This window comes from Salarias fasciatus, chromosome 20 (genome assembly GCF_902148845.1).
Source record: "Salarias fasciatus chromosome 20, fSalaFa1.1, whole genome shotgun sequence".
In the NCBI taxonomy this organism is placed as follows: domain Eukaryota; kingdom Metazoa; phylum Chordata; class Actinopteri; order Blenniiformes; family Blenniidae; genus Salarias; species Salarias fasciatus.
This window is the reverse complement of record NC_043764.1, coordinates 2132706-2153419: the sequence shown is the minus strand read 5'-3', so window position 1 is coordinate 2153419 and position 20714 is coordinate 2132706. Positions and strand designations below refer to the sequence as shown.

Genomic DNA, 20714 nt, shown 5'->3' with positions numbered 1-20714 from the left:
ACTCAAACAGTAAACGATCTGGGGTCAGTGTTGGATGCTCGGAGAACAGAGTGTGTCGGGTACCTCCACGGTTTCGTTGGCGGCCTTGGCGGCTCCCTCGGCGGCCTCCTCCGCCTCGCCGATGCTGTTGATGATCTTGTTGTAAGCCTGAGTCACGTCGATGAAGCCGTCTTTCTTGGTTTCTGCAATCAGGCTGCAGACAAACAGACGTCAAGAACAAGATTACTCCTTTATCTGTACGAGCGCAGCTGTGACGGCTGAATCTGGAGGGCGGTTCGATTCCTGGAAGGCAGAGGATGCTTACAGGTGGCCAGACATAAAATTATTCACTAAATCAGTGATTGGCAAGTTTAAAAAATCAGCTGTAGATTGTTGTGGATGAAGATCTTCAGGGAGAACCGGAGCCTTCTGACGAGTTCCGACTTGTCCTCGCTCTGTTTTCAACATGGCCGACTGCCGTCTCTCACCTGGACAGGTTCATCGCTAAGGCGTTGAGCAGCTCGGCGTGTCTCTCCGCCTCCTCCACCAGGGGGATTTTGGAGTCGGCCCAGGCGAAGTCCTGCACCTTCTTGGCTAACGGCGTCCTGGCTCCGTCCAGCTTCGCCGCCAGGTGCTCGTACTCCTAGGATTGGTTGTAGTTAGAGCTTTTGGTTGTAGCTGCAGTTCCTCAGACTCTCGTGAGTGCGTGTCTGCTCTCACCTCCTTGGAGTTCTGCAGCGCGGCCTGCAGGTCGTTAACCGTAGCCACGTTGTCCTCCGCCATGTCCAGCTGCTCCATCACCTCCTTCTGCTTGGACAGCAGCTCCTGGATCTTCCTCTGAACGACAGACGGACAGTTGGTCTCGCCGGCAGACAGACGGACGGAGGGGGTCGTGGGACCGCGGACTCACGTTGTTGTCCTCCAGGGCCTTCTCGTTGGCGTTGTTGATCTCGGCGGCCCGGGCCGTGTTGTTGACCGCCTGGTTCAGGGCGTCGCGCAGGTCCATCATCTGAGAGTGGAAGCGGTTCAGCCGGTCCCTCAGGGTCTTGGCCAGGTCGTTGTTTTCCCCCTGACGGCCCGCCAGCTCCTGGTTGACCCGGTCCAACACTGGCAGGAGACACGGGCGCTTCAGGGTCAGGTTTTTCACATGTGACTACAGCACGGCAGGCATGACTTCAGAGGTGTGTAAGAGTTAAAAATTATTCTGTCCTCTATGGATTTGTACTTAAAAAAACCTTAATTTCTTTTTCCCCACTACATAAATGGAAGTTTCAGAACCTCCCATTAATTATAAAATACCATCTCTGTACTTTCCACTGTCTTTCATCTGTGGAAGTCACGTTGTGTTGTCTCCCCCCAGTGGACAAAGTGGGAATTACAGCTGCTTTTATCACTTTCCTCCGAGCGTCAGTGAAGTTTTGTCTGAGCTGGAGCCTCTGGCGGCCTTGTTTTGGCTCCCGGGCCGTATGTTGGACCCCCCTGGCTCCACTGGGGTTAACGTACGTTTCTCCGCCTCCGCCTTCTCCCGGTCGGCCACCTTCTTCTGCCCGGCGCAGCTGCGGTACCTCATCTCCCTCAGCATGGCCTCCACCTCCGCCAGCTTCCTGGCGCGCTCGTCCTCGTCCTGGTCCGCCTCCGTCTCGTTCACCGACGACCGGTTCGACATCAGCAGCATGTCTGAGGGACGGGGGCGGAGACGGGTCGGAACCAGAACCAGAACCAGGATCAGAACCACGGATTCAATCCAGGAAGTGAAAAAGAAGCCAAATAAAAGTAGACAATTCATCAGGATAGAACCCAATCGATCAGACGGTCAAACACTGCAACAGAACACAGAAACCAAGAGCAGAACCGCAGAGAACCGAGTTTAATAGAGTAGAACAGAACCGAAGCTCATCGGTCGGAGTAGAGCTGAACAGAATTAAACAGAGTAGAAAGAAATATAATGAAGCACAGCCGAGGAGAACGGAAACAGTGAACATATGGAACAGAAAGTAAAGGACAGAGCCCAGGAGGGAAGGGTTCCACTGGAGAACAGAGCCGAGTCTGGTCCTACTCCTGATCTCCATGGTAACGTTGTTGATGAAGCCAAGCAGGTCCTCTGCCCTCTGGTGGCTGCTGGCGGTACTGTCCTGCAGACCGCCAGCCCGGACGCTCATGGCAGCCACCTGGAGACACACACACACACACACACACACACACACACACACACACACACACACACACACACACATCAAGATAAACAGTGTCAACGTTTACTTCCACTCTGACTGTGTAAATGTGTGCATGTGAGACTCTTGGTGTTTATGTGTGTGTGTGTGTGTGTGTGTGTGTGTGTGTGTGTGTGTGTGTGAGCCTCTTTCTGTTAATGTGAGAGTGTGTGAGCCTCACTTTGCTCTGCAGCTCGTCGATGTCGTCGTGGATGTTTCCGATCTCGGCCTCCAGCAGGTCGGCTCGAGTCCGACTCTCCTCCAGCGTGTTGTTGTAGTTCTCCACAACACGCTGAAAACACACACACACACACATTCAATCAGACTGACTCTGTGTGTGTGTGTCTGCGTGTGTGTGCGTTACACTCACGGCCATGTCCTCCACAGACTTGTTGAGCCTGCTGAGCTGCGTCCAGGCCATGGAGCTGGAGTTCAGGCTGCTCAGCTGATCAGACACCGACTGGAATTCTGAGCTCATCTTATCCAGGTCCTCCAGCAGCACGATCACACAGCTGTCACACACTGCCAGGACACACACACACACACACACACACACACACACACACACACACACACACACACACACACACACACACACACAGAGGAGTTCAGTGGAATAGTAACACAATGCTAACATGATTTAGGATAATGACAGATGTGTATGATGCAGCCCTGGTTGTGTGTGTGTGTGTGTGTGTGTGTGTGTGTGTGTGTGTGTGCGTGCGTGCGTGCGTGCGTGCATGTGTGTGTGTGTGTGTGTGTCTCACTCTCGCAGTGCATGCCCCGCTCGCCGTCCACCGGCACGCTGTATCTGTGCGAGCAGCTGTCACACTGTTTCCCCGTCATGCCGTCGGGGCAGCGGCACTCCCCGGACCGCGGGTCGCAGCGGCCGCCTTTACACTCACACTCTGCTCGTCCAATCACAGGGAGAGGCCGCGTCAGCGGGGGTCAAACATGAGGCCCGGGGACCAAAACAGGCCCCAGGGACAAAATATAGAGGACACTGACCAGAAGTTTTTAATAAATACAAGAGCTGTTTACACTGAGGGTGGATGAGAAGTAACCACAGAGTGACTGTCGTCATGGAAACGAGCTCTCCCAGCTGGTACTCACTCTTGCAGCCGTCGGGTCCGTAGTCCCAGAACCCCGGGGCGCACTGCTTGCAGCCGGGCCCGTTGACCCCGGGTCGGCAGGCGCACCGTCCGCTCTGCGGGTCGCAGGGCTGCAGCAGAGCCGCCGAGGCGCCGCAGTCGCACGGCCGGCAGCCGGCGCACGAGTCGAAGCCGAACCAGCCGTCCTGAGAGCAGCGAGAGGCAGGGACAGGCTGAGCCGGGAGGAGCGCCAGCAGAGCAGAGCGAACCGCTGCTCCACCGCGCCACCCCTCTAAATGAGCCCCGAGGCTCCGCCCCTCTAAACGAGCCCCGAGGCTCCGCCCCTCTAAACGAGCCCCGAGGCTCCGCCCCTCTAAACGAGCCCAGAGGCTCCACCCCTCTAAACGAGCCCAGAGGCTCCGCCCCTCTAAACGAGCCCCGAGGCTCCGCCCCTCTGAAGGAGCCTCAAGGCTCCACCCCTCTAAACGAGCCCCGAGGCTCCGCCCCTCTGAAGGAGCCTCAAGGCTCCGCCCCTCTAAACGAGCCTCGAGGCTCCGCCCCTCTAAACGAGCCCCGAGGCTCCACCCCTCTAAATGAGCCTCGAGACTCCGCCCCTCTGAAGGAGCCTCAAGGCTCCACCCCTCTAAACGAGCCCAGAGGCTCCGCCCCTCTAAACGAGCCCAGAGGCTCCGCCCCTCTAAACGAGCCCAGAGGCTCCGCCCCTCTAAACGAGCCCTGAGGCTCCGCCCCTCTAAACGAGCCCAGAGGCTCCACCCCTCTAAACGACCCCCGAGGCTCCACCCCTCTAAATGAGCCTCGAGGCTCCGCCCCTCTGAAGGAGCCTCAAGGCTCCACCCCTCTAAACGAGCCCAGAGGCTCCGCCCCTCTAAACGAGCCCAGAGGCTCCGCCCCTCTAAACGAGCCCAGAGGCTCCACCCCTCTAAACGAGCCCCGAGGCTCCGCCCCTCTAAACGAGCCCAGAAGCTCCACCCCTCTAAACGAGCCCCGAGGCTCCACCCCTCTAAATGAGCCTCGAGGCTCCGCCCCTCTGAAGGAGCCTCAAGGCTCCACCCCTCTAAACGAGCCCAGAGGCTCCGCCCCTCTAAACGAGCCCAGAGGCTCTGCCCCTCGAACCGAGCCCTGAGGCTCCGCCCCTCTAAACGAGCCCAGAGGCTCCGCCCCTCTAAATGAGCCTCGAGGCTCCGCCCCTCTAAACGAGCCCTGAGGCTCCACCCCTCTAAACGAGCCCTGAGGCTCCGCCCCTCTAAACGAGCCCAGAGGCTCCGCCCCTCTAAACGAGCCCCGAGGCTCCGCCCCTCTAAACGAGCCCAGAGGCTCCGCCCCTCTAAACGAGCCCCGAGGCTCCGCCCCTCTAAATGAGCCTCGAGGCTCCGCCCCTCTGAAGGAGCCTCAAGGCTCCACCCCTCTAAACGAGCCCTGAGGCTCCACCCCTCTAAACGAGCCCTGAGGCTCCGCCCCTCTAAACGAGCCCTGAGGCTCCGCCCCTCTAGACGAGCGCCCGCGGCGCCGTACCTGGCAGCGGTCGCAGAGCGGCCCGGTGACTCCCGGCTTGCAGCGGCACTCTCCGGTGCGGGGGTCGCACGCCTCGGCGCCGCACGGGGAGCAGCCGCAGCGGCTGCAGTTCTTGGCCCGCACGGCGTCGCCGTAGAACCCGGGGGCGCAGCGCTGGCAGTGCGGCCCCGCCGTGTCGTGCATGCAGCTCAGACACTCGCCGGTCAGCGGGTGGCAGTCGGTGAACAGCATGTTGGGGTCCGTGTTGCCGTTGCAGTCGCACGGCTGGCAGCCGCTGCCCAGGACCATCGGGTTGCCGTAGAAACCGGGAGCGCACCTGAGAAGACAATGCATCTGCTGAAGACGCTCCACCAGGGTGTCAAACATAAGGCCCGTGGGCCAAAACCGGCCAGCAGGATTCTCCGATCCGGCCAAACCGAACATGGAGCCTTGGAGAACCGACAGGGAAACGTACCTCTCACAGTTCGGCCCGGCGTAACCCGGCATGCACAGACACTGCATCCTGCCGCTCTTCTCCACACAGCCCTCGGCAAAGCTGCAACACACACACACACACACACACACACACACACACACACACACACACACACACACACACACACACACACACACACACACACCACCATGAAGCAGGCTGACGGCGCGTTTCGCGAAGCTACGTGGCATCCGGCGTTTCTGCCGTTGCCGTGGAAACGGACACGGCGTGAGGTGCACTGACTTGTTGGACGGCGCCCGCAGCGGGCAGGGGCAGCTGGAGCACGCCACCGCCTGGCCGTCCAGGCTGTTGTTGCCCAGGAAGCCGCCCCGGCAGCGCTCGCAGTGGTCCCCCGCCGTGTGGTGCTGGCAGTCCTGCAGAGACAGTCAGACGGTCAGCGGGGCGCGGGGGACGGCGGGCGGACGGACGGGGTCAGGCGGTCCTCACCAGGCAGACGCCGGAGCCGTCCAGGCAGCGGTCCGAGTGTCCGTTACAGTTGCAGGGGACGCACTTCCCCAGGAACAGGCCGATGGTGTCTCTGTAGTAACCAGGAGCGCATTTCTGCCAGAGGGGGGCGACAGACCGTCAGCTCTGGAACCGGCAGGTCCCGATCCGAACCGAGACGAGTCCTCCAGAGTCCACACCCCCTCCGGTCCTCCACCACTCACCTGACAGGAGTCTCCCAGGTAGTTAGCGGGGCACATGCAGATCTCCACGTTGTTGGCATGGCGACCGTTGGGCAGGCCCTCGGCGCCCTCCAGCACGGCGCCGCGCAGCGACACGGAGTGCGCCGACTGCGAGTGGAGGGCTCGGATCTGCAGGGACTCCAGAGACACCAGGACCATCATCAGCTCCTCCCGGGACACCGAGTTCCCGGTCCGGGCGTGGCGGAAGCTTCCCTGGGGGCAGAAGGGGGGTGAGAGTCACATGACCCGGATCCCTGTCTGCTGTTTCCATGTTTCCTTCACCGAACGTTGCCGTGGAAACAGCTTTCTCTCATCCCGCAGCAGATGATGAAGCTCGTTCATCCTGCAGCTGAAAACTTTCCACTTCACCACAGCGGCTGCTGGTTCGATTCCCCTGCAGTGACTTTACCTCCACGATGTGAACGATTCCCAGGTGGGGGTCTTCAGGCGAGGAGTACTCCCTCTCCAGGAAGACCAGCGTCATCTGGTTCCCCTGCAGGAGGACAGGAGGCTCAGTCCGCCGCTCCGGACAGAGGACGCTGCTGCTGCTGCCGCCGTACCTTCAGGATGATGTCTGGCCTCGAGGCCTCGGCAGGAAGCGTCAACACGTCTCCTCTCATGGTCTGAGTGTGCAGCCGGTACCTCAGGTAACCTCCGTAAGACGACACCTGCAACACAAGAAGCCAGTCAGACGGCGTCTTTCCCCCGTTTCCTGGAGACAAAATCCCACTTCAGTCCCTCCCGTCAGGTAATTAAAGGAAAGTGTTGAAAGGTGAAGGATGAAGGAGCGTCTGAAGCTGCTCTGAGGATCTGATGGAACATTCCGGTTAGGAAGTGAAGCCGTCACGTCTGAAGCCACGAGACGAAGGAGAAACGACTGAGTCGTCATCGCTCCTGCTCTCATTTAAAACAGCTGAACAGTGACTGCTGCGGTTTTTACCTGGTTGGAATTTGTGTTTATTTTGTTTTTTACACAGACGACTCTCAGATGATCACAGCTTCATTCATTGTGTAAACATCACCTGGACTTTTCTCCAATCAGAATAATCTAAAGCGGATGTCAAACATAAGGCCTGTGGGCCAAAGCCGAGCTGCAGGAAGCTCCAATCTGGCCAGAACAGTGAGTGGAGCGGAGAGGTCGCTGCTGCTGCCTGTCGGGCTGCGAAATCACCCAGAATGCAACAGCTCCAGGAGAGGTTTGTTGTGGGACGATTGATGTAGAGACTGATTTGGTTGACGGCTCGGCTGCAGACGCTCTCATGGCTCCACGTCGGGTTTGATCTGCAGGTTTCGACACGCCGGCGTCTCTTCGCCGAGCGGAACAACATGAAAGGCGAGGAGGCCGAGGAGCAGACGGCGCAGACGCAACAATCCACACCGTCTCCCAACTCCTCCTGGGAAAAACGCATCTAACATCAGGCCCGTGGGCCAAAACCGGCCCGCAAGAGGCTCCAATCCGGACAGAGCGCCAGGGAGACGAGCTGAACGAGGAACCGGAACTGGAATGGGCTGAAAACCTCTGATCTATGCTGTCGAACCGGGAAACCGGGAAACCGGGACGGTGTTCGGGATCCGTCACTGCTCTGATCCCACATGGACGAGATCAAAGCACAGATCTGATCCGGCTCGCCGCCTCTCCCTCTGAACATCAGATAGACTGAATAAACAGAGACGAGCTCCGCGGGCGCCGAGGGAGGAAGTGGAAGGAGAAGAGAGGCGGGAGGACGAGCGGCTCAGCGGAGGACAGTCCAGCTGCAGCTCAGGTTACAAAACGAGCAGAGCTCCTGAGGAGCAGCAGGAAGCGAGGCGGCGGGCGTCGTCTCCATGAGGTTATCACACTACAGCAGAACATTCAGTCAGACGAGGAGCCGGTTGGCGCCGTTCGTGAATGTCAGGCGACTGCAGTGAGTTGTTTATGGTCTGATGTCGACGTTCTCACTCTGTTCTGTCTGCGGACTGTTTACATCGACACGACACTGTGACTCATCGTTATTATCAAAGTCATCATCAAGCTTTGACATTTTACCAACCAATGTAACATCTTGAAGCCTCTGAGGCAGCTGCTGTTGTGATACTGGGCTGTACAAAAATACATTGATTGATTGATTGATTGATTGAGTTGCATTGTGGGTAAAGCGTCCGTCGGGGCTCACCTTGTCCCCCAGGTAGGTCCGGGGCGCGTGCCAGTGGAGGTCCTGGTAGACGTCGGGCACGTCGCTCAGGTCGGCCTCCACCAGGTCCTGACCCGGGTACACCGTGACGGGCACTTCCTGTCTGTCGGCGCCCAGCAGCACCCAGCCCTCCATGTTCATGATCTGCAGACAGGACACCGGCGTTACGCCCCCTACTGGACGGCTGCACCAGCCTCAGCAGGCCCTGCTGAAACATCCACCTGTCTGTACCATCCTGCTCATAGAGCATCTTCCTCCTGCAGCATCAGCTCACCGAGCGCCGCGGCGCCGGTCCGTACCTCGGTGCGTCTCTTGTCGGAGCTGCGGCAGCGGTCCGTGGCGCCGAAGCAGAAGCAGCTGGTGCAGCCCTTCGGGTTGGTCGGGTCCAGGTGGAACGTTCCAACTCTGCACTGATCGCACCGCGAGCCCTGGACGTTCTCCTGCAGGGGGCGCCACGGTCAGAGAGTGTGTGTGTGTGTTTATGTGTGTGTGTGTGTGTGTGTGTGTGTGTGTGTGTGTGTGTGTGTGTGTGTGTGTGTGTGTGTGTGTGTGTGTGTGTGTGTGTGTGTGAGTCCCTACCTTGCAGACACACTGTCCCGTGAAGGAGTCACACACGTCCTCCTCCGTTCCCGCCTCGTTGCAGTCACATGGTCTGCAGTTTGGGTAACCGTAGAAACCAGGAGCGCAGCGGTCGCACTGTCGGCCGACCACGTTGTTCTTACACCTGGAAGAACGAACGAATCACTGCCTCGTCTTTAATGATCAGATCCTCACTCAGAGTCCTGATGAGCGCTCACGCCTTCAGAAAAACTCGCTAAGAACTCCACGACTGATCAAGTCTCAACCAGGCACACACATTCCTCTGTGTGTGTGTGTGTGTGTGTGTGTGTGTGTGTGTGTGTGTGAGCAGTGTTTTCCTGCCAAACCACCACAGCCACAGACAGCTGTCCTGTCCTGTTCCGTCTGCAGATGATTGATTAGTGCTCAGTGACGGTTACAGAGCGCCGGATCGCGGCGGCGGCGGCGGCGGCGTACCGGCACTGTCCGCTGAGCGTGTCGCAGCTGCTGTCGGGGGATTGGACGCCGGGCCGGGAGCAGTTGCAGACCTCGCAGCCCACCACCGGGTGGCAGCCGAACGTCTGCGGCTCGCACTGCGTGCAGTCGGGCCGCAGCGTCCGGGGCGGGCAGATGCAGTCGCCGGTGACCGGCTCGCACAGCCGGCCGCCGCCGCAGGTACAGGCTGGGGGGGACGGGGACAGAGGGACAGAGGGACAGGGGGACAGGGGGGACAGAGGGACAGGGGGACAGGGGGACAGGGGGACAGAGGGACAGGGGGACAGAGGGACAGAGGGACAGGGGGACAGGGGGACAGGGGGACAGGGGATAGGGGGACAGAGGGACAGGGGGACAGGGGGACAGGGGGACAGAGGGACAGAGGGACAGGGGGACAGAGGGACAGGGGGACAGGGGGACAGAGGGACAGGGGGACAGCGGAACAGGGGGACAGGGGGACAGGTTAGGATTCGGGAGCGAGGACGCCGCCGCCGCCGCCGCCCGGCCGCTCACTCACGCCTGCAGTTGGGGAAGCCCCAGAAGCCCGTGGCGCACATGGAGCAGTCCCGGCCAATCACGTTGGGCCTGCAGCGGCAGCGGCCGCCCAGCTGCTCGCAGGCGTCGCTCTCCGCCCCCGCCTCGTGGCAGGCGCACGGCAGGGCGCCGTTGTTGAAGAAGGCCGACAGCGAGACGGCCGAGCCGAGGCAGAACGGCGAGGCGGAGGCCGGACTGGACGAGAGAGAGAGAGAGAGAGAGAGAGTGAGCGAGTGAGAGAGCTGCCCCGCCCAGCGCCGCCGCTCCTCAGACACTGACTCGATGTGGAAGCTGTTCTGGCCGCAGCTGCTGATGAAGTCGTAGGATTTGTCCAGAGGTTCTTCGCTCAGGTGGCTGGAGCTGTAGCTCCGCTCGGGGACGACCAGGACGTAGTCCTGAGGACACAGAGGGACAGAGCTACCGAGTCCGTCCGCCCGGACCCGCGCCGCGGCGAGGCGGCGGAGAGGAGGCTCACCAGCCACAGCGTCCGCCCGGCGGGGATCTGCACGGTGAGGAAGAGCTCGTGATCCGTCACGTCCAGGATGATCTGGTTCTCCGAGACCAGGACGTCCCGGCAGCCGGAGGCGTGAGGACAGAAGGACGCGTTGGCGAGGCCTACGGGACGCACAGGACACTTTAGAACTGGGTGACGCTACGAGGAGCTCCTCTCAGGAGGCATGCACGCTAAAGCTAATGCTAATACTAATGCTAATGTTAAAGCTAATTCTAATGCTAAAGATGACGCCACATCTAAAGGTGATTTTAATGCTAAAGCCTAACTGTAATGTGCAATCTAAAGGTAATACTAATTCTAATGCTAAAACTAATTCTAATGCTATCCTTAAAGCTAACTCTAATGCTAAAGCTAATTCTAATGCTAAAGCTAATTCTAATGATAATGTAAAAGCAAAAGCTCGGTTTACACTTGGACGATTCTGTGGCACGCATCGAGTCGCAAAAACTACTCGTGAAGTGGCGTGAAGTGTGCGTAAACCCGTCGTGACTGCGTGCCGTGTCGGGACGAGAATTTTGAGATGTTCAAAATTTTGGTCACAAACAAAATATCGCGACCGGGCCGTGAACTATGAGCCAACTGTCAGTGAACGCGTCGGGACGATGCGGGAGGATGCTGCCAGGCGTGGCATCGTGCACGCACTGCAACGAATAGTTCACCAACAGCCCAAGCCGAATTGCGCAACCACATCGTGCCAATGCAGGAAGCGCGTAAACTATGCGCAAACTTTGCTTGAATGCGTCGTGCCAGTCCGTGACACTGACGGGCGCGCATTTGTGCGCATTCCTGAACTATTGGTGAACTGGTCGTGAACAGTGCGGCAGTCTGCCGGGTCGTGACTCCAGATTGGCACGCCTTGCCAACATCGTGGCAAAAAGTCCTGCAAGTGTAAACCTGGCTTAATTCTAATAGTAAAGCTAATACTAAAGCTAATTCTAATGCAAATGCTAATGCTAATGCTAATGTGCGTTACCCTGCCAGATTCTTCCTCCGTTGATGTAAACCTGCACGGGAAAGGTGGGGTGGAGAGGCTGGTGGTAGTGCAGGATGAAGACGTAGCGGCCAAGGGCGTGGACCCGGGTGGAGTACACCGCTGCATTCTGGGTAAAAACAGATGGTAGGAGAGGAGACGAGCGGCGGCTGAGAACAGGCGCAGTCTCACTTCCACAAGCTTTCTGGATCAGGGTCCGCACCTGCACCGAGTCCAGCCGCACGTGGTCGCCGCTGTCCGCCCCGAACGGCGCCCGGTCCCCGCCCACCCACACCGGCTCGTCCCGCTGGTGGGAGGGCGGCGGGGGGGGCGGCGGCGGGGGCGGCGGCCAGGATGGGTTCCTGCATGGACGAGCTCTGGCCCTCCTTCAGGACCAGAGAGTCGGACGGGGTCTGGAAGCGCGAGGCGACGCAGGACGAGCTGTGGACGGAGGCGCAGGGGTCAGCGCGCCGCCGGGGCTCGAACACGGGGTCGCTCTGAGGAGCTGGCGTTACCTGTCAGGTGCGAAGAGTCCGTGGGAGCTGATGCAGTGGACCTGCGGCTTCACCTGCTCCATGCTGAACTGCTCTCTGGGCACCGCGAACACTTTGTGCTGAAAACACAAGAAACCGTCATTCCAGACGGAATCGCCCGACTCCAGCGACTCGACCGTCCGCGGGTTCAGGGTGAGGCGGCGGTCTGAGTGAGCGCGGCGGCCGGGCGGAGGCCGGGCGGAGGCCGGGCGGAGGCCGGGTGGAGGCCGGGCCTCACCAGGAAGAAGCTGGCGTGCTCAGACAGCAGCTGGATCTCGGTGTTGGTCTGCAGGGAGAAGACGGACACTCGGCTCTGCTCGTCCACGGCGACGGCTCGACACAGGAAGCTGCAGGAAGCATGGAGGAAACGGCGAGATCGGGGCGTGTCACACACAGCAGGGAGGGCTGGGTGTGTGTGTGTGTGTGTGTGTGTGTTCGCTGTGGTCTGAATGATGATTCACATTATGGTCATCACTCGTTTATGCTTTCAGTTTATCAACATTTTCATCTCTTACCTGTACTTGTAGCTGAGTTACCTTGAACCGTGTTACCTGTAGCTGTAGCAGTGCTCCCTGTACTGGTATCGGTGTTACCTGTACTTGTAGTCGTGCTACCTGTAGCTGTTAGCTGTAGCTGTGTTACCTGTAGCTGTAGAGGTGTTACCTGTACTTGTAGTCACGTTATCTGTAGCTGTAGCTCTGTTAGTTTTAGCATTGTTACTTGTAGCTGTGTCACCTGTAGCTGTAGCGGTGTTACTTGTAGTCGTGTTACCTCTAGCTGTGTTCCCTGCGCTTGTATCGGTGTTACCTGTAGCTGTGACCTGTACTTGTAGCTGTATTATTTGTAACTGTGGCAGTGTTACCTGTAGCGGAGTTACCTGTACTGGCAGTGCAGCAGGGTGAGCCGGTGCTGCTGCGCCCGGGCTCCCGGCGCGTTGACGGCGACAGACAGGGTTTGCGGCAGTTCTTCCTCGCTGGAGTACTCCACCACCAGGACGGCGTCGCCGGGAGACGGCAGGCGGAGCCGCAGCTCCACGCTCATCTGCGGCGCGGAGGAAAGAGGGGTGAAGACGGCGCCCTCCGGCGGACGCGGCGGGACGGCGGGCGGAGCCCCACTCACGTCGTGGCCTCTGCAGACCGCCATGTCCGGATGGCGAGGGGTCGGCCTCTCGGCGGGGCAGGGGCGCGGCAGGTGGTTGTCGTTACGGCAGCTGGCGTCGTTTCCAGAGACGGAGGGGAAGGAGTCCAGAGACAGGGACCTGTAGGACAGGCAGCTACACACACACACACACACACACACACACACACACACACACACACACACACACACACACACACACACACACACACACACACACACACACACACTGACGTGTGTTTACATGACACTGTGAAGGACAACACTGGGGTGTGGTGTGGGGGTGGGGGTGGGGGGTTTGGTGGGGGTGTGGTGTGGGGGTGGGGGTGGGTTGGGGGGTGGGGGTGGGGTTGGGCGGTGGGGGTGGGGGTTTGGTGGGGGTGTGGTGTGGGGGTGGGGTTGGGTTGGGGGGTGGGGGTGGGGTTGGGGGTGTGGTGGTCTTACTTGTGTCCGTCCCGGGGGCTGGCGCTGTAGCTGCAGGGCTCCGTCACTCTGATCTGCAGGATGGGGGCTTCATAGTAGGCGCTGGGCAGCAGAACCAGGTAATCCTGCAGAGCAGACGGATCAGTAACACTCCGGGTCCCGTCGGGTCCCGTCGGGTCCCGTCGGGTCCCGTCGGGTCCCGTCGGGTCCCGTCGGGTCCCGCCCGGACATGTCGGCGTGCGGCGGCGGCTCACCAGCAGGACCCCCTCGGCCTCGATGACCACGGTCCAGCTGCCCGGGTTCAACACGAACGGCTCCACGAAGCTGTTCTGAGGAACGTTGAGGAACGTCGGTTCCTCGCTGGGAGCAAAGACGATCTGTTTGGACTGCTCGGAACCTTCGGGACACACCGCAGAACCGGACACGGCGTCACGGAGCAGCACTCAACCGGACCGACCGACTGGACGCCTGCTCACATGGGTTAGTTTCATAGCTGGAGGCCCAGTTAGCCCTCGTCACTAATACCAGGTTCTAGTAATAAACCGGAGTAACGAGAGTCTGGATTGGTCGTCATAGCAACGATCTGAGTTCGCTGGAATCGCTCTTCTGGCCAGCTGGAATGAATCCAGCATGTTTTGTTTCAATAACTAGAGTCTGGTTGAGCTGTAATAAGTGACATGAGTAAGCTGGAGAAACTAGTTTAGTGAGTTGTGAAAACTATTGTCTGAATGACTAAAGTCTGAGTTAACTTTAATAAATAAAATCACAGGTAGTTGTCATAAGTTGTAACTAGTTGTAACTACAATCTCTAGTTCCAATAACTAGCTGGTTGTAAAATCTAGTTTTGACTGGTTATGATTGGTAGTTTGGGTTAGTTGTAAAATATTTTCCAGTTTAGTGGCAATCATTAGTCTTCATTTGCAACAACTAGTAGTCCATACTCGTAAAAACTAGTCTGGGTTTAAAATTTTGGCAAGTTCTGTATCAATTACTAGTCTGTATTTGTAGTAACAACTATTCTGGGTAATAACTAGTCTGGGTTAGTTGTAAAAATGTGTACAGTTCTGTAGCAATAACTAGTCTCTTTGTTGTAACTGGTCTGGGGAACAGCTGGTCTAGGGAACAGCTGGTCTGGGGAACAGCTGGTCTGGGGAACAGCTGGTCTGGGGAACAGCTGGTCTAGGGAACAGCTGGTCTAGGGAACAGCTGGTCTGGGGAACAGCTGGTCTGGGGAGCAGCTGGTCTGGGTTAGCTGTTGAGGGTTGGATTGTGACGGACGAGGAGCCGCTCCATGATCAACAACATGACTAGTCTGAACACGTCTAACCAACCCATCGGGGACTAACCTAACCCGCAGCGTTAACCGGCGTGGCCGAGCACCTACCTCTGCGGTTCGCCTGATAGGCTGTGATCTGACCCCGGGAGGTGTCGCCCTCAGAGTTTACATATCTGAGGATGAAGCGGGTCAGATAGACGTCTGCCTCGCTCACATAAACCTGAAGCTTCACTGCCGTCTAGGGGGGGGAGAGGGGGGGTCGGAGGGGAGAGGCTGTGAGTTTCTATTCCTAAAAACTGCTCTGATCTGTGGCCCTGAGGAAGAGGAGGGAAGCAGAGCTGCCACCGAAACCCGAAACCACACAGAGGAGGAAGAGGAGGAGGATGAAGAGGAGGACGAGGAGGACGAGGAGGACGAGGAGGACGAGGAGGACGAGGAGGACGAGGAGAACGAGGAGGACGAGGAGGACGAGCAGCAGCAGCTCGGTTCTCGTCCACTTACAGTTCCCACAGAAGAAGCTCCAGCCGTCCTCCATCACCCACACCCGACCCACAACGCTGGAGCGCCCCCTGTTGGCATAACGCAGAACCACACGGAAGAGATCCGGAGAACCCACAGACACCGACACCAAGACCCTGGACTGAGGAGGAGGAGGAGGAGGAGGAGGAGGAGGAAGGTGTCAGGAAGGGAAGAAAGCGGGAAACAGGGATGGAGATGAAGAGCAGGGAGTGAAAGATGGAGGAATCAGACGAGACAGTGGATGAAAGAGCAGTGCAGGGAGCAGAGGGAGGAAACACCAACACAGAGATACAGAGAGAACCGTCAGCGTCACCAGAGGGAAGGCAAATCTCAGATCCCAAAACAAGAGCGAGTCCAAGCAGCAGCAAGATGAACATCTGGCCACAGTCAGATTAACATCTGGAGACAGATTAACATCTGGAGACCGTCAGATTAACATCTGGAGACAGACAGATTAACATCTGGAGACAGATTAACATCTGGAAACAGATTAACATCTGGAGACCGTCAGATTAACATCTGGAGACCGACAGATTAACATCTGGAGACAGACAGATTAACATCTGGAGACAGATTAACATCTGGAGACAGTCAGATTAACATCTGGAGACAGACAGATTAACATCTGGAGACAGATTAACAATCTGGAAACAGATTAACATCTGGAGACAGTCAGATTAACATCTGGAGACAGTCAGATTAACATCTGGAGACAGATTAACAATCTGGAAACAGATTAACATCTGGCCACAGTCAGATTAACATCTGGAGACAGTCAGATTAACATCACATGTCACTCAGAAACAATTTTATAGTCAGAAATACAGTCTAACAGTTGAAAGATAAAAACTGTCCAGACTGTCTTTCTGATGGTATTTCTGATGGTAGTGTAGATGGTCGTTCTGATGGTAGTTCTGAGTTCTGATGGTCTGTCTGACAGTAGTTCTGATGGTATTTCTGATGGTAGTGTAGATGGCGGTTCTGATGGCAGTTCTGAGTGTGTCTGTCAGTCGTACCTGGATCGGTGACATCTGGGCGTAGCCTCTCCAGCTGAAGTCGGGGAACTCCAGCTGGTTGTAGCCGAACCTCACCGGCCGCCCGTCCAGCATGGTTCCCTCCTCGATCTCAAACTTCAGGTGGTGGAGATCCGGGAAGTAGTGATCGGGACGCGGCCTGCGGACACGATCGGGTGACGATCAGCTGCGGCAGTTCGATGGTTCGGACGTCACCGTGACGACGAAGCTGCACTGACAGGTTGCACTTGGGCCCCTCCACGTTGGGTCTGCAGCGACACTGGCCGCTCCTCTCGCCGCAGGACTGACCCGCCGAGCCCCCGATGTCACAGCGGCAGCCTGGACACACGCCGGCGGGGTTAGCGGGTTAGCTTAGCATCACGACTCGCAGAGCTACAACCCGAGACGCGCTGACTCACCCTGACAGCCGAAGTAGTTGTTCTCCTGCAGGTTGTAGAAGCCGTCCTTACAGGTGGAGCAGGTTCCGCTGCAGGTGTTGGGCTTACAGTGGCACTGACCACTGTCCTGTCACAGGAAACAGGAAGTGACAACATCAGCACAAACACAGCGACGACCACAACCGCCGCTGTGGATACGAGCTAACGCTACTGTCACTCGTGGTGGAGCGTCACGTTGCTTTTCTGGACGACTCATGAGGCTCCTCCTCCAGTCAACAGGAGTTTGGCGCATTCGTCACTAACGTGGACACAGCAGTGCTGGAAAATGCTAATGCTAACTCTGTGAGCGGCTCTGCTGCCTTCGCACTGTCAAAGAAACACGCAGCATTCCCACAGCTTGGCTCTGAGGTTAGAGCTTTGGCCAATGCTAAAGCTAATGCTGAAGCTAACTTTAGTGGCTACACCTGAGGCTCATGCTAATGCTAATGCTAATGCTAATGCTAATGCTAATGATGGTGACTGAAAACGGAACAGCTGATTTTCAGTCCAGAGTTTCTCACCTGAGCACATTCAGCCACTCCGCTCACCGTCCCGGCCAGGTTACACTCACAGTCTGAAACACACACACACCCGTCACTCACACATTCAGGAGAGTGTGTGTGTGTGTGTGTGTGTGTGTGTGTGTGTGCGCTCACTGGAGCAGCCTTCAGGGCTGTCGGGGTTCAGGTTCCAGTACAGAGGTTTACACCTGTCGCAGGCCGGACCCTCCACATGGTGGCGACACTCACACTCACCCTGAGACACACACACACACACACACACACACACACACACACACACACACACACACACACATCATGACGTGAACCCTCCATTCTCATCACACCGGGTATTGGATCCAGTCTCTTCCTTCCTGAAAGCTAGAATTGATGATTAAACTTCAGCTGTGAAGGACGCAAAGCGAACTGACCAGCGGCGTCTGGAGGGACGACTGCAGCGAGCCGGCAGGATGGCAGCTTCCAGCTGTCAGAGGAAACAGAGTCAGAGGAAACAGAGTCAGAGAGCCTCACAGAGCCACCGAGCACACCTTCAATCAGCGCAAAACGTCAGATGGCAAAAAACCATCAATGAACATTTGAATTTCAGTTCAAAATTTACAGTATCTGTTCTCATCATTTACCTCTATGTGTGTGTGTGTGTGTGTGTGTGTGTGTGTGTGGGGTTACCCTGGCAGTTGGGAAAGCCGTAGGAGCCGTGTGCACAGCTGTCACACCTCAGGCCGACCACGCTGGGCAGACACACACACTGTCCGCTCAGCTGGTCGCAGCTGGTGTACCGGGAGCCGTCTGCAGAGCAGTGGCAGGCTGCAGACACACACACACACACGCACGCGCGCGCCCGCACACACACACACACACGCACGCAAGTGAGACACAAATGATTGAAAACTCACAATTAGCAGAAAATTAGCAACAACTGTGATAGCGCCAAAAAATGACTGAAAAGAGCTTTAAAAACCGCTGAATATTCTGATTAATGCACAAGAAAGCAGGAGAAGGAGAAACGAATAACTTCACAATCATTCCAGATGAGCAGAAAACAGTTCCAAAAACATGAGAACAACTGTGATGAAGCTCAAACTGAGCAGAAATAAATCTAACGGTAACTAAACGACTAAAAACTACTTTTAAAATAGTTGAAAATTAAAAAACGACATAAAATATCATTAAAAAGGCATAAAAAGCATTTTAAAAAGTTGACATAGATGTGAAAATGACTGAAACAAACGTTAAAAGGGCTAAAAGCTAAAAACATGACTTCTTTTCTACTGAATTCTGAAGAGAACAGACGACTGTCTGTCTGAACGGTGGGTTTTTTTGCCCTCTGTGTTGACTGGCAGGCTCCATCGAGCCAGTGATGGTGAGCCTGACAGTCTGAACTGAGGGCAGAGCCGCGGCTGCGAGGCTCACGGGGCGGGAGCAGACGTACGTGTGCAGCCGGGGTAACCGTAGTAACCGGGGGCGCACTGGTCACATGACGCCCCGCTGTAGTTGGGCCGGCAGTGGCAGTGGCCGGAGGCGGTGCAGGAAGTGTCCAGGGAGGTGCGGGCGTCACAGGTGCATTCTGGGAAGGCAGGCGATAGAACCAGAGGAACTCAATGAGTCGCTCACTCAGGGAGAACATGCAGCCTCACATCAGGGTTTCAGCTGATTTCACGCCAGGCTGTGACGATCTGAATGTAAACAGCGAAGAGTAAAACCTCAGAACCCGACGACACGACGCCTCAGGGGAAAACGCATCGCTTTCAAAAAGTTCACTGGAAGTCCATCCTGATTCTGTTTCTCTCTTATCAACTCAAAGTCTCCACATCTTTTGAATAACAAAGTCCTTTCTCATCATGGTGAAGGGGTGTGTGTGTGTGTGTGTGTGTGTGTGTGTGTGTGTGTGTGTGTGTGTGTGTGTTTAAAAACATAATAAAATCTAACAAGTCGGAGCAACACTTCATCACAAAGAGCGTAAAGTTTGAGTGTTTCCATGTGTGTGTCAGCGTGAGGAGCAGCAGGTTGCGCTGTGTGTGTGTGTGTGTGTGTGTGTGTGTGTGTGTGTGTGTGTGTGTGTGTGTGTGTGTGTACCTTGACAGTCTGGGTAGGAGTGGAACCCAGACCGGCACTGCTCACATCGGGGCCCCTGGAACTGGGGCCTGCAGAGGCAGCGTCCGGAGGCGTCGCAGCCTTCGGGCAGCGAGCCGACGGCGCTGCAGCCGCACACTGCAGAGGAGAGAACTCTGAAACACCCGTTTCAGCTCCGAAACACCCGGAGCCGCGGTTCAGCAGCAGGTTCAGACTTCAGGTAGAAGCTTCTGGACTCTGGATCAGACTCGTTTCTCTGCTTCCTGCACTCAGACGTTTCCTCAGCTTCAGTCTTCACTGCACTCAGAGGTTCGGAACGTTGTGTCTCTTCTGTTGCCACGAGTTAAAAAACTGCTTTCTTTCTTTTATTCTTTATCATTTTAAGTTCTGAAAGTTAAATGCAGTAAAAAATATCTGAGTTTTTGATTTATTTTGATCAGACTCTATAATTATTACAACTATAACAACTGCTCTACAGCAATTCTTATCACTGTTTGATTTTGAGTTAATAAGTAAAATAAATAATGTAATTTTTTTCATATTATATATATATATATATATATATATATATATATATATATATATATATATATATATATATATGTACTTAACTTTGAATATCAAAATATGTAATATTTGAATGCTGTTTTTCTTTAATTCGTATTTTTCCATGCATGCTGTGAGCAGTGTGAGGAACCTGAACGTCATCCTCTGGGCTGAACAGAGAGCCAACGCTCCTGTAGCTTCAACACACAGAACTACTGTCCTGGACCTGGATTTGAGCCACAGAACATCACTTACACTTTACTTAAACTTATATTTCATTATTTTTAAAAGGTAGCATGAATCCATGATCGCTTCTTCAGCTCAAACCTCCACAGACATCACATGTGTCATACCGGATTGCACCACAGGAGGGTGTATTGAGTCAGGAAACAGAGCAGCAGCATCTGAGGCGCTTGTGTGTGTGTGTGTGTGTGTGTGTGTGTGTGTGTGTGTGTGTGTGTGTGTGTGTGTGTGAGACTCACGTTGGCACAGAGGGTAGTTGAAGTAACCCGGCGCACACTGGTCACACTGGTAACCTTGGAAACCGCTCCGACACACACTGTGACCGGTGACCAGGTCACATGACCCGTCCAGACAGCCCGGCCCGGAGCACTGACAGGCTGCAGGACACACACATGAGGAAAAACATCCACAGGCCCCAAAATAAAACGCTTCAAACCACAGCGACAACTGAGAAACAGCCTGAAGTGACTCCAGACGACGAGAAGCGCGTCTGAAAAGTCGCTGAAAGACTGAACACGCCTTTGAAACGGCTCAGGGAAGACAAAGTACCAAGAAAAGTCAGTGAAATGAGAAGGAAAACACAAAAACCAGGCAGGAAAAGGTCGACACAGACAGGACAGTGTCAAAAACTGACAGAACATGACACGAATTTCTGTTGAAAGAGACAAAAAAAAAATTGCTCTAGAAAGATAAACGGACAGAAAAAGACCCGGGACGGAGACGGGACGGAGACGGGACAGAGGCGGGACGGAGACGGGACGGAGATGGGACGGAGACGGG

The 20714-nt window shown here is 56.1% G+C and overlaps 1 protein-coding gene across 1 annotated transcript in view; it reads right to left on the bottom strand.

Annotated features, from left to right (window-relative positions):
- The window catches only part of lama5 (laminin, alpha 5), a 64464-nt gene that overhangs the window by 2881 nt on the left and 40869 nt on the right, over nt 1-20714 (bottom strand). The window contains 44 exon segments of the mRNA XM_030118753.1: nt 64-193; nt 468-622; nt 700-816; nt 890-1086; nt 1483-1656; nt 2036-2147; nt 2371-2481; nt 2560-2711; nt 2957-3097; nt 3303-3486; nt 4814-5129; nt 5268-5348; nt 5532-5662; nt 5736-5849; nt 5957-6187; nt 6384-6467; nt 6535-6642; nt 8128-8289; nt 8445-8585; nt 8725-8869; nt 9181-9385; nt 9716-9927; nt 10012-10127; nt 10208-10347; nt 11220-11346; nt 11440-11565; nt 11567-11657; nt 11732-11829; nt 11988-12096; nt 12627-12790; nt 12869-13022; nt 13331-13434; nt 13564-13706; nt 15087-15225; nt 16121-16277; nt 16357-16456; nt 16537-16642; nt 17076-17128; nt 17211-17310; nt 17486-17538; nt 17742-17879; nt 18505-18639; nt 19149-19283; nt 20174-20311. Of these exon segments, the coding sequence (XP_029974613.1) occupies nt 64-193; nt 468-622; nt 700-816; nt 890-1086; nt 1483-1656; nt 2036-2147; nt 2371-2481; nt 2560-2711; nt 2957-3097; nt 3303-3486; nt 4814-5129; nt 5268-5348; nt 5532-5662; nt 5736-5849; nt 5957-6187; nt 6384-6467; nt 6535-6642; nt 8128-8289; nt 8445-8585; nt 8725-8869; nt 9181-9385; nt 9716-9927; nt 10012-10127; nt 10208-10347; nt 11220-11346; nt 11440-11565; nt 11567-11657; nt 11732-11829; nt 11988-12096; nt 12627-12790; nt 12869-13022; nt 13331-13434; nt 13564-13706; nt 15087-15225; nt 16121-16277; nt 16357-16456; nt 16537-16642; nt 17076-17128; nt 17211-17310; nt 17486-17538; nt 17742-17879; nt 18505-18639; nt 19149-19283; nt 20174-20311 (6029 nt within the window).